This window comes from Pantherophis guttatus, chromosome 6 (assembly GCF_059756535.1).
Source record: "Pantherophis guttatus breed Tessera chromosome 6, ASM5975653v1, whole genome shotgun sequence".
In the NCBI taxonomy this organism is placed as follows: domain Eukaryota; kingdom Metazoa; phylum Chordata; class Lepidosauria; order Squamata; family Colubridae; genus Pantherophis; species Pantherophis guttatus.
In genome coordinates this window covers 41040557-41056957 of record NC_142068.1, presented here as the reverse complement: position 1 = coordinate 41056957, position 16401 = coordinate 41040557, and the positions used below count along the sequence as shown (strand labels likewise).

Sequence of the window (16401 nt, the reverse complement as noted above, 5' to 3'; positions counted from 1 at the left end):
AGGTTATTAAAAGAGTGAAAACATTATTTAACTTGCCAATGATGTTCCTCAACCTTTTCTTAACTCTCTTAGATTTTCCTAAACTTCCTAAGATTATATTGATAGGTCTTTAATTAATTAACTTCTGCACCATTGTATAAATATTTGTACCAGTACCAGTATTTCTGTTTTCCATGCCTTTGATCCTTTCATTTTCCCAGAAGACTACAGTAATCTAAAAAAAAAAAACCACCCATATCCACACAGGGGATTTTTTTTTTATAATAAACAAAAAATGTGAACCTCATATATCAGGAACACTTTAGCTCCAACATATATTCCCATGCGTGTTACAGCTCGAACAGCAGCATTCATACCTGGAAAGATGGAATACATGTTAAATTATGATCTGGGTCTCAGACAAATTGGTGCAGTATTCTACTAGTTTATAATTTTTAAAAAAAACTACCCTTCCCAAAAGTAGCATTTTCCAAATGTTGCAGTTAGAATTCCCGGAAATAAGCTCAAGTCTCTAGAAGACAAAAAGTATTGTAAAAACATTCCTATTCAGGGCTTTGTTTTGTTTTGTTTTTGCTAGATGCTTCACAGGGAATTTGCACTTCACTGTAAGTGAACAGAGGCAGAGTACAAATTTCAACATAAAAGGAATATATATCACTGAATACTCTTTACGTCTAAATAAGCACTGAAAAAATTGCTTCTTGTGCATATACAGGGCAGCACTTGGGTTATCTTATGTTAGTAATGGATTAAAATTCCTTAGAAAGAAATAAAATACTTGTGTACACAAAAATAAAGAATAGTAGCTGGTAAGGGAATAAAGCAATACAAGTGAAATTCCACAGAAATTGCACAGCATGGATTCCTTATGAGTAAAATATCTGTTCGTTGTTAATCATGTAAATATGGTTTTATTTATGCTTAGCTGTTAATAGAAAATGCCAAAACTGGGTTGCGTACTTCTTACATTTGGGAGAATATGAGAGAAAAGAGAAAAGGAACTCTAAAAGAAACTCACAAAAAATACAGTTCAGAGAAACAGATCCAACTTTCATTTTTATAAAAAAAATTAATCTGTCATTACTAACAGAGAAAGTTTTTCCTCCCATCAATTCCATCTGCAGATTTCTGAACCAGAATGAAATATTTAGAGTAGGTGGCAGAAATGCAATGATGAAAAAAAATACCATTTGCAACTCAGATATCATTAATATTGGAACTAGCCATTATGTAAGTGAAATTGAGATGTATAACATAATACCTAAAGAACATCACATGCTATTTCTTAAATCATTAGCATAACAGTGAAACTTGCTGTCTATATGCTACTTTTCATTAGGACTATCAGATTTGGGCTGCAAAAATCCAGACAACCACTAATGGCAGCAAAGCCTTTAGGGTTTTCTGTATCTCTTTGCTGCCATCTCAAAGTCATCTGGATATTTTTAATCCAGATCTGGCAATCCTACTTTCATAAAAGCTCCAAATACACCAAATGTATTACTAGAAAAAGCTTAGCTTTTCAGAAAAGGCTTTTACTGCTTTTATAATGCAAATTAAAGGGCCAATGTACAATGAAATGGCTCAAAGTTATCTGATGAAAAATGACTGTGATTTGTTGTGAATTTTCTATTTATTACATAATGCAATTATAAAAAAAATGTTTGATATTGTTTCGATTTCTGACATTGATGTCACATATTTCAGCTGTGCTGATTATGTTTTACCTGGGAAAAGAAATGAAACTCTTACCTTTTCCCCTTTATGCTGCGCTCTACACACACACACACACACACACACACACCGGTTGTGTTAAATTCTTGCAGGTTCCCAGGAAGAGTCTCTAAACCCTCTTCTCCTCCCTATAATTCCTTCAGGTTGGAACTTTCTAAAATGGACTATCCTCACATTCACTACTCTCTCGTTTATCTGAAAGGAAAGGCTCATTAGAAAGCAGGAAATTGAAATGGACAAGTCTTCCAAAGAGATTGTTTTCCTTTATAAAATTACTACTGCAGGATGCAGATTGTTACTTTTATTTACCTTTCAGTACTGATTCTTACTTGGCCTTGATTGAAAAATATTTTCCTTTTATATATATATATATATTGATACCAATTGGGTTTACTTTTATTTATTGATTTAAAGCTTTTATGTAGCCACCCAGCTTATAACAAACTCTGGATGGCTCCCAATCAAAAATTGAAACAACATAAAAAGCATATTAAAAGCAGTAAAAACCAAACATATTGAAAACAAAAACCTGCTGCCAAATCAAGCTTCCAATATGCAGGCACCTCATCTTATCTCAATGCTTGGGGAAAAGGTTAGGTCTTTAGTGCTCTGAGAAGACAAGGACAGTAGCCGAAGCTCAGGAGGCAGAATGTTCCATAGCAGAGGGGCTTCTGCAGAAAAGGTATGCTTCTTGACTCCTAGAAGGTGTCAATGTTTAAGGAGAGGGACTAAAAGCATGCTTACCCTATCTAACCTATAGGATGAGAAGATGTTCTTAGGGAAAAGCAGTTCTTGCAGGTAACTTGGCCCTGTGCCATGTAGGGATTTTAAGGTGATGACCAGCACCTTGAATTGTATCCAGAAAGAAACTGGAAACTGGTGCAGCTCACACAGCAGAGTGATGGGCAAATATGGACAAATCTAGGGGCACCCACCACTGTGAATGTTGTATTCTGAACCAGTTGAAGTTTCCAGGTGGTCTTCAAGGGCAGCCCCATGTAGAATGCATTGCAGTAAACCAAATAGGTGGTGGTCAATGCATAGATGACCTTAAGCAAGGATTCCTGGTCCAGGAATTTAAAAAAAAATTCAGTCTAAATGCAAAGGCTTTGAGAATTGAGTCTTCTCAAGGGGTTCACAAGAACTATGTAATTTAATAAATATCAATATCCTGTTCTGACACAGCATCAAACTGTGTGCACACAAGTGAATCAAATACTGTTGTTAGTAATAAATGAAAATATTTGTAGCTCATGGTTGAAATGAGGGGTCCTTGGAGCTCTCTGAGCATGGTTGTTTTCTTGTGGATGTTTCATTACTCAAACTAAGTAACATCATCACTGTTAGCAAGAAAACAACCAAGCCAAGAGGGTACCAAGGACCCCTCAATGTTGTTACTGTCTTTCAAGTAAATCTTGACTCCTGCCAATTACACAGCTAGGGCCACACAGGTTGGGGGTTTTTTTGGCAATATTTTAGGAAATGGCTTGCCACTATCTTCCTCTAAGATAGTTTTCAATTTCTCAGTCTAGAATGAAGAAAGTATGACTAACCCAAAGTCACCCTATAGGTTTTCATGCTGATGTGAGAACTAGAATTCAGGTCCCCCAATGGTAATCCAGTACTGATAACTACATAGGATTTTTATTACAAATGATTTTTCTGTATGCAAAAGAAACAATTTATCTGTTTTCCATTAAAACAAACCCATCAGATTCTAACTGTATGCCACCTGATTATTCTATATAACTGGGCATTACGTCCACTGCTTTACAATCCAAACAAATAGTAACTTCAGCAGAGATTCATCCAACAGCAATGATAGAAACACTTATTTGTAATGCAGGTACAAATTGCTTTTTCTTTGATCCCTGTGCCAGTGCCCTTAGGTTAACATTCTTATGTTCTCTGTGTATAGCATGTAACCAAGCATCCCTTGGCTGGTGAATTATGTTAAGACTGAGGTTTATGAATGGATCAAATTCTAGATAACTAACCAACTTGTCACATTGAGCTATATCTTGTTACATTGCTAAGTGTGATCTCAAAACAGTAAGTAAACAGAAAGGAATATTATTAAAAAGTATCTCATTCAAGACTCCTTCAAAGAATTGTGTGATCAGACCTTTACTGGAGCTAAGACTGCCAAAGACATGGCCAGCTGTTTTTCAGAGATATTGAAAATTAAATCTGAACTCTTATGAACTCTGTTCTGCTGCTTGTTCCACTTACAGCTGCCTACCTGTTGCTTCTGTTTTTTACTTTGTTACAAAGAAGTTCAAGCTCATGTGGATAGGTTGCAAGTTTCACATTCTGCTTTATTTGCATTTCTCCATTGGTTCTGAAATTGTTTGGCTATATGACATCAGTAGTGGAGCTGACCAATAGAAGAAAAATCTTCATGTGGTCCTTTACTTGATCATAAGGGAATTAAATCAAATCTTACAGCTTTCCTGATTATACCCAGCCCTTTTTCTCTTCCACTGCCAAGAAGGTAATAGAAAACTTGAATAATTTTCAAGACACCGTGAAGGCTTAGATGTGGATGAATAATTTGTAACTCAACTCAGGCAGATGAATCATTGCAGGCAAGACTGAATAAATAGCCTGTTCTAGATGAAGTGACACACTTGGATCTAGGATCAAAATCTAACAGCTTTCTGAAACCAGCAATGTTCCAGTCAGATATAGTGACTAGGAGTCCATTTATGTAATTTTGATTGCTGCAGGACTTGCATTTCTTTCTAATGAAGAAATTATTACTCTTACTACTGGTACTTGGGTCACAATAACTGAAACATTACTTCCTTTTATTCAATACTGAATTGAAGTTAAGGGTATACAGTTTTTTATAAGGCAAAGGGCATATTTGATCTTTGACTGCTGTGTCAGGAAAAAGAGCATAATCAGGGCAAAGAAGTGGGAAGAAGAGACTGAGATGAAAAGATTAAATTAAAATTTTATTTAAATCACAGTTAATGATTACTCCCAAGACTTAATACTTTCCCCTTTTGTTACATTGCAAATTATAAACCAAAAGCAACCTCTAGAGAAGCTCTCAGTGGTATTCTAGGTTTTAAGGAGCTGCACATAATGTGCATACCTGATTCAGAAACCCCTATGTATGTCGCAAAAAAAATATCAGGTATGTTGGTGGGTAGACAGAACTAAAGCAGCCAACCAATTGTGGAGCTCCCCCTAAGAGAATTAGGAAAGCCCATTATTTGCCCATTTAAAGTAAGCTGCTTTTGTTCTATGTAACATTGTGTTTGATTTAAAACGCAGTCAGGTCTGCTGCTTAATCCTGTTTCTCTTAAACTATAGACTTACCCAAAGTCTACTTCTGTACGAACTATTTTATATAAAATGAATATATAAAATAACCAAACAATGAAATTAGATAATGGGAATGGAAGATGATTTGGAAGATACTTGCCATTTTCTTATCTCCTCAAGAATGTGCTGCAAACCCCACCGGAATATACAGAATTGCTGATATAATTCATAGTCAAAACACCCATTGTTTGAAAGGGCAACATATATTTTATACCATATAAATAAAAGCTAGTGCAACTTATGGTTACAATTCTGTCCTTGACTGGTTTGCATTAGGAGACTTCCTCTGAAATAGGTTACTGTTTCCAGCTCCATAGTTGATTGTTCTTAACACTAGAACATTTCCATGTAATATGGAAAAAATGTCAACAATAGAGATTAGGAGGCATTCATACACAAGGAAAGGGGAAAAAAGGGAACTTCATCTAGCAGTACTTCTGATTGTCCTAACTTGTAGAAACATAGCATGTATTCCCCTGGTAAAAGGAGGAAATTGATATTTCAAAGATTTTCCCTACCTCCAGGCCCATTTTCTACCTACTACAGTATCCCATAGAAAGGAGCTTTGAATGAAAAGGTACCAAGGGGGGCAACAATTACTAAAAAAAATGGCTCAGCTGGATTCTCAATTTCTTCCCCTCACTATGAGAAAAAGGTTAGAAGTTTGTTCCCTGATTTTTAAATAATATGTTTTATTTACAGTGTTGATAAAACTTTGATTTTATTCAGTTTAGTGCTTTTTGAATAAAATGGACAAAATTCTTCTAAAGGACCAAGCTAATTGATGTGAATTATATCAGTAGCATAATTACATATATGTTGAAAATTTAGATATATTTTATCAGTTTCTTTCAATCATCTATCTGTCTGTCTTTTTTTATTGAAGTAATATGAATTACAGACATTTAGCTTCAAAAGACACCTCTTACCCAGTTAATCTACAAAAACTGAGGTTTTACATTGTTTTAAAAGTCTGTGCTATATAAAAGTTTGGCTTCTTATCCTGAAAGAATAAACTAAACTAAACTAAACTAACTATAATTCATAGGAAGTACTTTGTAGGCAAAACCTGTTGTAACTATTCATTCTACATTTGACAGATTGTTTCATTATAACTGAGAAGAAAAAATACATTATAGAAAACAAGAAGAAAGTAAAGGTTATGTAAGGGTGACAGCTGTTGTAGAATAAAACACACACATACATTATGCACACCCATCAAATTTCATTTTTCTAAGACTCATCTGAGAAAGAAACAAGATCCAGGAATGATAGTTTGTTACAATTAAACTGATTCTGTCATTACTGTAGCTTATATTTCTTTCAACTCTGTTACACTGTTGATTTAAACTATAGTAAAACTGATATGATTTAAAATATAAAATTGGAAACATATAAAGGGGGTTTGGTTATTTTTAACATACACTAAAAGTTTTGAATTAAAATTTTATAATGAAACATCTTATTATTAAGTATCATTGATTAATCCAACAAATAACCAGTATGCAGCCTTATTTTCAATTTTCCTTGGCCTGCATGAGTTTTTATCATAACAAGTTACAATATTTTAATGACTGCAAGCAAAAAATCAATAATACTTTCTGAATTTATATTTCCCTTTTTGTCAAGGCCATTACAGCATACAACAATGTCATACATATTCTTTACTATATATTCAACATAGATTCTATCTATGGCATTCTATCCCTTGAAGGACTAAGGGTATTGATCTAGAAACAATAGTTGCTTGTCTAATCAATTTCTGTATGTGCAATATATATCAAATATAAATGACCCTGAACTACAAATCCAGCTTTAGTGTTCCTATAACCAGCTTTAACAAGTAACCATCACCCAAACTTCAGGCAGGAATAGTTCTCATCTAGGCCCCCTAAATCGTGATAGATCAAATGCAGTTAATGGGAAATGAAAACTTTTCCATTGATGTATCCCAGTTGTCTAGTGAGGAGACCTGCTTCAAGAAAAACTCATTGGATCAAGAATTTGATGTTGTCTAGTTTGGTAATGAAATGGTTGCAAGAAAACAACCAAGCTCAGGGAACACCAAAACCCCCACAATATTTATATTTCAGAAATTAGCAAAACACATCTCTGTACAATAAGCCATTTTCAATTCTGGACACACACACACACATGGCTTTACTGATTATTCTCTAAAAATGCTATTCCTAATATAGAAGCAAATGATACAATTTATATTTCATGTTCAAGGTACCCTGCAAGAACATTCTTTGCTGCCCTACTATGTTAGGGCTGCTTTATTAAGCAGACACTGAGATGACGAATGACAAAAATTTAACGGATCGATGCTTTGATTAAAATGCAACGCAGCGATATGCAATCTGGGGTTGCAAAATTCCGGATGAAGACTAATGACAAAACAGGGAGTCGTCTCCATCTTTTTGCTATCTATCACCTAGTTTAAATAGCTTAGATTTTTTTTGCAGCCCAGTTCTGGAAGCCTTAAAAATGTGAACAGTGGGATAGGGAAATTTCGTCGGTCATCATGGAGGAAATTCCCTTCTGCGAATGTGCAGAGGCTGCTTGCGTCAAACAAGCACGGTCGTCACAGATTCGTGGACGCTCTGGCCGCAAAGCCTAGTAGTCCAAAGGGGAAATCTCTTAGCCCGCCAGGTCTGAACGAGGCACCGCTAACCTCCGCCTCCACCACGATGAGGGCAGATGCCTCAGCCAACCTCCGGGGCGCCCTTATGCGGGCACCTAGTAAAACCAGGCTTTGGAAAGGAGGAGGAGCAGGAACTCCCTGGTGAAGGAGATTTCTGCAACAGGCCCTCAAGGGCGGACTTTGCTTAGGGTTTTCGACTCTTAACCTCCATAGGGCAGAGGCTCTACTGCTCCAGCTTAGTTAGCAGGCTGTGCTCAGTGCTAACCGCGCTCATTTGCACGTTGCATCTGGCAGCACGTGACTCGCACACTCGCGCACACTCACACACACACATCCAGTTGGCGTTTTTGAGCTCGACTGAAGCGGACCGGTGCGACTGACCTTGTGCGTCGCCGCCGCTGGTGAGCACAGCCAACGCTACACCGGCGCCCGCCATGCGTAGCTTCTCTAGGTCCAGCCCCGTTGAGCTTAGATCGGTTCCCGCCATTTTTCCAAGCCTTATTGGGTTTGCAAAAAAAATAAAAATGAAATGAAAATCTAAAGATAAATCACGAGCAGCAGCAGCGTTCCAGGAATCGCGGCTTCGAGAAGCTCCGCCTCTCGGCTGGTCTTGGCCGATGACTTCGTCCCGGGGGGAGGGGCTACCTGGCCAGCGCAGGCGCTGTGGTGGAAACGTAATCACTGTCAATTTGTCTGCACCAGGTGTTGTTTTGTCCTGAGCTGCAAGTGGTGAAATTGGTTGATGGTAGTGATCAGCAGGCTCCTACTGGAATTTGCTCCCTAAATTAATTTAGGTGCGATGGAGAAGACATGGAATCTCAAGTTCTTCCAAGGATGGCCCTCAAATGCTTGTTATTGTACACCCCTCTAAGTTGCTTTCCATTTCTCTTCTTAACATTACCCAATACATTTCTTTTCCTTCTCCGATCCATTCACCTCGTATACAGAAGTCTCTGAGTTTGCTGTTTGTTGTGCCAGGGTTGCTTATTGTGATCAAGGTTGATAGTTTCTAGACCTACTTTAACTAGTACCCAGAATTTAATAAGAGAAATGTGTAGCTGAACCATTAGGAACACTGACCTTAATGCAATAAAATTCAATATTCAAAGAAGTGATAACTCACATACCAAATCCCTCACAGTTGTATTTGACTTTTTAAAAAAAATTGATTTATATGCCGCCCTTCAGAGACTCAGGGCGGCTTACAATGCGTTAAGCAATAGCCTTCATACTTTTGTATATTTATACAAAGTCAGCTTATTGCTCCCACAATTGGGTCCTCATTTCACCTACCTTAGAAAGGATGGAAGGCTGAGTCAACCTTGAGCCTGGTGAGATTTGAACTTACAGTAATTGCAGACAGCTGGTGTTAATCACAATGCTTTTAGTCTGCTGAGCCACCAGGCCCTTCAAGAAAGGGAACTTCTCAAAATTGAAAATACCCGTGAAAAAGAAAATCAAAAGGGCAAACTCACTCCAGAAAGATTTGGCAGTTTTTATAACCACAATAGTACAGTTTTAGACCCAATATATTCCTGAAATTATGAAATGGTTGGAGAGTCCAAGAAGAGGTCTGTATAATCATTGCAAACTTTTCAGTAAGCTTAAAAGTAATGGAATAAAAGGGCAGGTCCTCTTATGGATGAACAACTGGATAAAGAATAGGAATTAGAAATTGATGTTTCTCATAATAGAGGAATGCAACTAGGACAGGTCCCCTGGGGTTCTGTTCTGTAGTGGTGCTTTTAAACATATTTTATAAGTGATCAGGCATGACTAATTGAATAGTCAAATTTGCTAAATTGTGACATTGTTCAGAGTAGTAAATGATAAGGGGCTTGCAAAGAGCCTCAAAGAGATATCTGCACATTAGAAAATAGGCCTCCAAATGACAGATATCATTCATTCTGAGCAAGTGAATGGTGATGGACATTGATGTCAAATATCCTAACTGCTTACACAAACCACTGGGCTCAGAGCTAGCAGTAAATGATGAGGAAAGAGATTGGAATAAAGATAAACAGTTCATCAATGAAGATGTTGACAGTGTGAAATTTTTGGAAATTGCCTGTTGTTGTTGTTTTTTTTATTTGATTTATATGCCGCCCTTCTCCGGAGACTCAGGGCGGCTTACAATGCGTTAAGCAATAGCCTTCATACTTTTGTATATTTATACAAAGTCATTTTATTGCCCCCACAAACTGGGTCCTCATTTAACCTACCTTAGAAAGGATGGAAGGCTGAGTCAACCTTGAGCCTGGTAAGATTTGAACTTGCAGTAATTGCAGGCAGCTGTGTTAATAATGGTGCTTTAGACCACTGTACTACCAAGGCCCTGTTAACCATTTAAAGTCATTGGAGATCTTCAGAATGATGAGTCTGAAAAAGTATTCATTAATCTTATCTAAAAAACAATGAAAATTGCTTATGGTGAATCTCTTCAGTTTTGACTCTTTTTCTTGTCTTTTCCTTATCCATTATCTTGAAGGACTCACAAGAAGGAAAAACATGTGTGCCAGTCTTGTGCAGACACAATGGAGACATAATTAGAATCTGATTTACTTTGGGAGAAGCTATTCAGTCCTTGTCCTTGGGGTTTATGCCCTCTTCACAATATCTACTGCTACATTTTCCACTTCTGAGCATTTTCCATTTCTGCTAAAGCTCTCCAGCAGTCCATTTCATCACTCTCAGTTCCTTGGTAAACCAAAATAGTGCTTGAAATCCACTGGAGGGAAGAGTGTGTTTAGAAGTAATATTCAATATTAGGTTATTTCTGTATGCTACAAAATAGTCAGCTTCAACGGTATTCTTGACTTTTGATTGGTGTTTAGCCTACTCCCTTACAGTCAGGTCACCTGGTTTTAAAGATGGGAGTTCAGTTAGTCCCTGCTCACGTTGCCTCTCAGGATACTAACCACAGTTGCCAGCAAAACCTCAAGAAATACATCGCTTAGACCACAGTCATTAAATTCTGAAGCTCAACACTGCCCAAAAGTTTATTTTCTTAGCCCAAAGAAAATGCTATTCCCAAAAGAAGGACAATAAAGTAAAACAGAATAAAACACATTGCATATATGTAGTGCACGACAAAGTCAGAAGTGAGCACATTCCTTATGCTAATATCAGACTTTTAAAAATCCCTGACAATATAAGTACATTCCTCAAGCTCCCTTCATGATAGCCCCTTTTTTTAACCATCTTCCTTAAATTATGGCCTCCTTGCCTTAACATTCTTTCACATCCTTCCTCATAACTGCATCCTTGACCTTACCAACTTACTTTTATCATAACTCACATCTGCTAACTACCAGGATCAAGCATAATATCATGGCAGCCTTCTTACTCCCTTATTCCATATGTCCCTTATGCTACGGCCACATACCTCACCACAGTAATTCACCCACAGTACTGGGAAAAACATTTCCCCTCTACTCTTATCCAGGTATTTATGATAAATGCCAAATTAGTGTTTTGTCCAGGATTAAATCCTGGATAGTTGTTTTGTCAGAAACTGACTTGGCATTAAAGAAGTTGGACCACTAAAGCAAGGGTGTCAAACTCAAGGCCTGTGGGCCGGATACGCCTGTGATGTGGTCAGATCTAGCTGCGGGGCCATCCTGGAAAATGTAAGGGGCCGGCCCGTATCACTTTGGCCCAATCTACCAAATGCGAAGAGAAAACATTGGGTCCACAGTGCTTCAGCCCAGACTACTCATTGTGAAGAGGAAACATCAGGCCAGTGTGGCTTTGGCCCAGACTACTCAATGCAAAGAGGAAACATGCGAGCAGTTTGGGGAGTGGCCTCAAGATGGCCAAGCCCACCCAGCTGCCCACGCCCAGTGAGTGATGTCCAGCTGGCCATGCCCACCCAATCGGCACACCCGCCTGGCTCCCTGGCAGGGAGCCCTGGTGTGCCCCTCAAGGAAAGTTTGAGTTTGACACCCCTGGACTAAAGGGTCTTCCATCACTGCCATGCGATTAATAAGATTGTAGTCTGAAAGGAAGGGAGATCAGCCACTGGTCTTCCCTCCACTCCTTGTAATAGCTAGATTGCAATTGCTCATCATATATCCCCCTGCAAATTATTACTTCAAAACCTGTGACCTGTTCTTTCTCTCCCCGATTGTCCTGTAACAGCACACCATAATTAAATAAGATCAATAATATGTTCCTTCCCTGTTAGAGTCCTATCTCTTCCAAAATATTTACACATGAAGAGAACCTGGTAGCAAAAGCAGCCCAGGACAATAAAAATAGGTAAGTTATTGACTGCAGCAGGATTGTTTAGTCTCCTTCTCTTTGTACATGCAAATGATGCCAATGCATGTACACAAGGGATGGGATTTTCATCCACTATCTTGCCTGTTTTTTTGCAATTCTCCTCTCCAAATGTTGCTGCTGCTACTGAGTGAGCAACCTCAAGGACAGTTGATCCTTTTACAACCAGGAAGCAGATGATTCAGACTTTATACCAAAGGCTTCATCTTATAAAGAAGCTGCCAAGCCAGTTGGTATCTTTGTGGCTCTTCTTCTAAGGGTTGATGATAAAAATATTTTTCATGTGTAATAATCGTATAAAATTGTATAAAAGAAGGAATTGAGGAAGGTCATGCTGTTGTAAAAAGGAGTGAACAAATATTTATATGGATAGGTCAAAAGAGGCTAATATTAGTGGAAAATGACTACTCGTGTGATATCTAAACCACATCCACCTATGAGTGGAAGGTCAAGAAGATTGTTGATTGTGTTACTACCACTGACATTTGATTCTGCTGCCTTTTGTTTCCTCAGTTGTTGCTGTTTACATGGACCTTGACTCATAATTACTTGGCTGGCTCCAGTTTTTCTGCTTTCTTCGTTCAGGCATTTTCAGAGTAGCATCCAGAAACTTCATTAAGGATAAAAAACTGGATTAGAGTACAAGAGAGGTTTATTTTTTTTCAAAAAAAAAAGAGGATAAAATGTTGTTATACTCGGCTAATTCTTTATGTAATCTTTCTTAGACATCTTGACTATACAGTGAATAGACATCATGATGGCTGTTGTCGGCATTTTTGTCATTTCATTGTTCTCTGGGACTCTCCTATCTGACCTATATTTACTCAATATTCTCAGTTACCAAGAACATAACGACCTTGTGAATGGTTAAGGTGATTCCATTAAACACAATCCCAATCTATAAATTTGACTCTTGAGCTATCAACGTGCATGTTTTAAGATAATGCCATTTTCAGGCTACACTCAGAGAATATGTCCTTAGATAACTTAACTATTAATGATATAAGTCAGATCTGTGACTGGATTCACAGTTGGTTTATACAAAATGTTAGGGTAAAATAATGTGAATGCAGGCACCGAGAGAAGACAGTTGAAAGTTAACGTTTTGGAAATGTGCATTTAATATGTGCATAGCAATTATACTGCTAGATAGGATAACCCATTTTTAGCTCATGAAAAGTCAAGGGGAAGTTGTGTGAGAAGTGAATATGTATATAAATAAATTGATTGAAAACTTTTCAGGCATATGGGGAGGTTTTTGATCAGTGTGTGCTACATGTTCTAACATATGCCAGAGAAACATGGACCCTAACTCACAATCGATACAAAAGCTACGAGTGGTGCAAAGAGTCATGGAAAGATACATGCTTGACATTATAAGACAAGATAAGAAGACCTGCACATGGATTAGAGAACAAACAAAAGTATATGATATCATCAAGAGAGTAAAAATAATTGAAATGGAAATGGGCCGGTCACATCGCAAGAACAACTGATGGCAGCTGGACTAAGGCAGTCATAGAATGGATTTCACTTGATAAAAAGCATCCACAAAAGAGACCTAAATGAAGATAAATAGATGACATCAACAAGTATTGTGGGTCCATTTGGCAAAAGAAAGCTCAGGACCGTAGTGGTTGGAAACATGAGGAAGAGGCCTTCATCCTGCAGTGCATACACAATAGTTAGAATGATGATTCAAATAAGTAAGAAATCAGTCTGGAATAGAGATATATAAAACAGTTTGTACTTTGAACTGCAAGTTTTCGATTGGGATGTTGGCAGCAGCCTGATTGAGGTTTGCAGATGAGAGAAAGAGGACTAGTGCTAAGAAGGTCAGCAGGATGGGAGGGCTGATGGAAGGACTTCACTGGAAGCTGCAGAGAAAACAAGGGCAGAAATTCAGAGGCATAGACCAGCCTTGTCTTTCTTCCATGTAAAATTATTCCTGAGGGTTTTGTTTTTGGTTGAAATCATATACAGCAAAAACATTCCAGATTTTATTTCTGGCGAACTGTGACCCATTCAGAATAGTTAAGTAGAACTTCTGGAATGCAATGTTTTTGTTTCATGTATGAAAGATGTTTGTTTTGTTTTGTTTTATACAGTCTCCATCTTTGGTATACAACTAAAGTCCACTAATTTGGGTTTGAAGAGGAGGCTCAGAGTCAATACAGCTCTTTGCAGGAATTCTGTGGCACCATACATTCTCTTAGGAATTTGGATGGGAGCAGGATTATGTTCTGAGTTCTCAGCTTCTTTCTCTCTCTCAGAAATATGCTATTTGTTTCTTTTTTCTGTTGAAACTGAACACTGGATAAATACTGCAAAGAATTGTTGAAACTTCTTGCCACTCAGAAGTAGGCTGCATATGCATGTTATAAATATGGGATCGTTTGCAGTTTTGTCCATAGACAGAAGCAACTTAAAATTCAAAGCATGTCTAACTTTTGTGAAATGTAACATGATCTGTTTTTCTTCTGCCCATAATTACAGTGTTATGGTTTTGGGGTTTGATGCAATGTTTCATTCCAATTTCCCACAGTGCGTTCCTGCCAGCAGGACTTTTAAGGCCACAGTTGAGTTTTCTGCAAAGAAGTGAGAGAAAGAGCATGATGAAGCACCTCTTCTGCTTACAAATAGTCCCATGTGTAAGAGCTATAGCATTTCAGTGCATTTAGTAATTCTTGGTGTTGTAATTCTTGGTGATGTAATAATAATTCTGTTCCGCACTTAAATGTATATCACCAGTGGCAACTTTGCATTGCCTAAGTCTGCTATTTTATTAATATTACGAACGTATCTTTTATGTACACTGAGAGCATGTGCACCAAGACAAATTCCTTGTATGTCCAATCACACTTGGCAAATAAAAAATTCTATTCTATTCTATTCTATTCTATTCTATTCTATTCTATTCTATTCTATTCTATTCTATTCTATTCTATTCTATTCTATTCTATTCTATTCTATTCTATTCTATTCTATATACCAGCTCGGTGACTTTAAGCCAATCACTTTCTCTCAGCCCAACTGACTTCACAGAGTTGTTGTTGTGAGGAAAACACAAAGGAGTATTAGATATTTATTTTAAAATTTTACTTATTTATTTGATTTATTTAAAAAAATAATAAAAGGGGATTAAAAACAAACAAAGAAGCAAAAATCATATAAAGAGAATCAGAATAAGCATTAACTTATGATTTGATTAGGGGGCTCCCACTGTTTTAGACCACAGTTAGCCATGAAAGCTTATAGGGTGACTTTGGGACAGTCATGATTTTAACCAAACCCACTTACAAAACCACATCATATAGTGTCTTTTTGGCTAAGTTCCCATTTCATGATAACCATTACTGGGGTTTGTTGTCATGTAATTTATGGCTTAATGGTTCTTAAACATGGCCTCTTTCACTCTGATCCAGAACCCTAAGCACTACAGGTCGTCCTCAACTTATAACAGTTCATTTAGTAACCATTCAAAGTTACAAAGGCACTGAAAAAAGTGACTTATGACCATTTTTCAAACGTATGACCATTGCAGCATGATCAAATTTCAGACGCTTTAAAGTTCAGTTTATTTATTTATTTATTTTATTTGTCAAGAACGTATTTGGTAATAAGTATAAGCATGGATTGGATACATAAAATAGGTACAAATAGAAGAAACATTAGGACAGGGACGGTAGGCCCGCTGGTGCTCTTGGCAACTGACTCATATTTATGACGGCTGCGGTGTCCCAAGGTCATATGATCACCTTTTGCGATCTTCTGACAAGCAAAGTCAATGGAAAAGCTAGATTCACTTAACAACCATGTCACTAACTTAACTGCAATTATTCACTTAAGAACTGGGACAAGAAAGGTCATAAAATGGGGCAGAATTCACTTAACAATTTTCTCACTTAGTAACAATTGTGGTCAGAAGTCAAAGACTACCTGTGTTTCATACTGGCTGTCTTTGCAGACTAGGCATACAATAGCAGTCTCAAGCCATGTGGTTAGGTAAACTATGCACATACTATGTATATACAGCATATAAAGGCAGAAATGAATGTTGCTTGGGTTGTATTTGTCTCAATTAGATAATGGACCCAAGACATTCTATAGTATATTTCTCTTCAAGGCTGCAGTCTTAGAATATCTCTTTTTGGGTCGTGCGCAATAACATCTTTAGATATCTAATTTCAAAACTTGAAATTTCAAATGGTACTATGATCCAGGTTATACTGTCTGCAGATGCACTCTTTCTGTCCTTTGTGAATATTATTTTTGCTGATATTTTGATTGGATCTTTTTCTCATGTTTTGTTTGCCTTGTCTCTCAGTCTCTATTCCAAATACTATACTTGGCAAAAACAGAGTCATGCTTGGCATTTTAAAGCCATTTTCCCGCTACAGCCT

General features: G+C 37.4%; 1 protein-coding gene across 1 annotated transcript in view; it reads right to left on the bottom strand.

The window, feature by feature from the left end:
* Positions 1-8344, bottom strand: part of PFKL (phosphofructokinase, liver type) — a 34947-nt gene extending 26603 nt beyond the window's left edge. Inside the window, exons 1-2 of the mRNA XM_034439607.3 lie at positions 8099-8344; positions 283-356 (exon numbers count right to left, since the gene is read on the bottom strand). Coding sequence (XP_034295498.2) covers positions 283-356; positions 8099-8204 — 180 coding nt within the window. The 5' untranslated portion in view covers positions 8205-8344. The remainder of the gene's footprint in view (positions 1-282; positions 357-8098) is intronic.
* Between the last annotated feature and the right edge of the window lie 8057 nt (positions 8345-16401).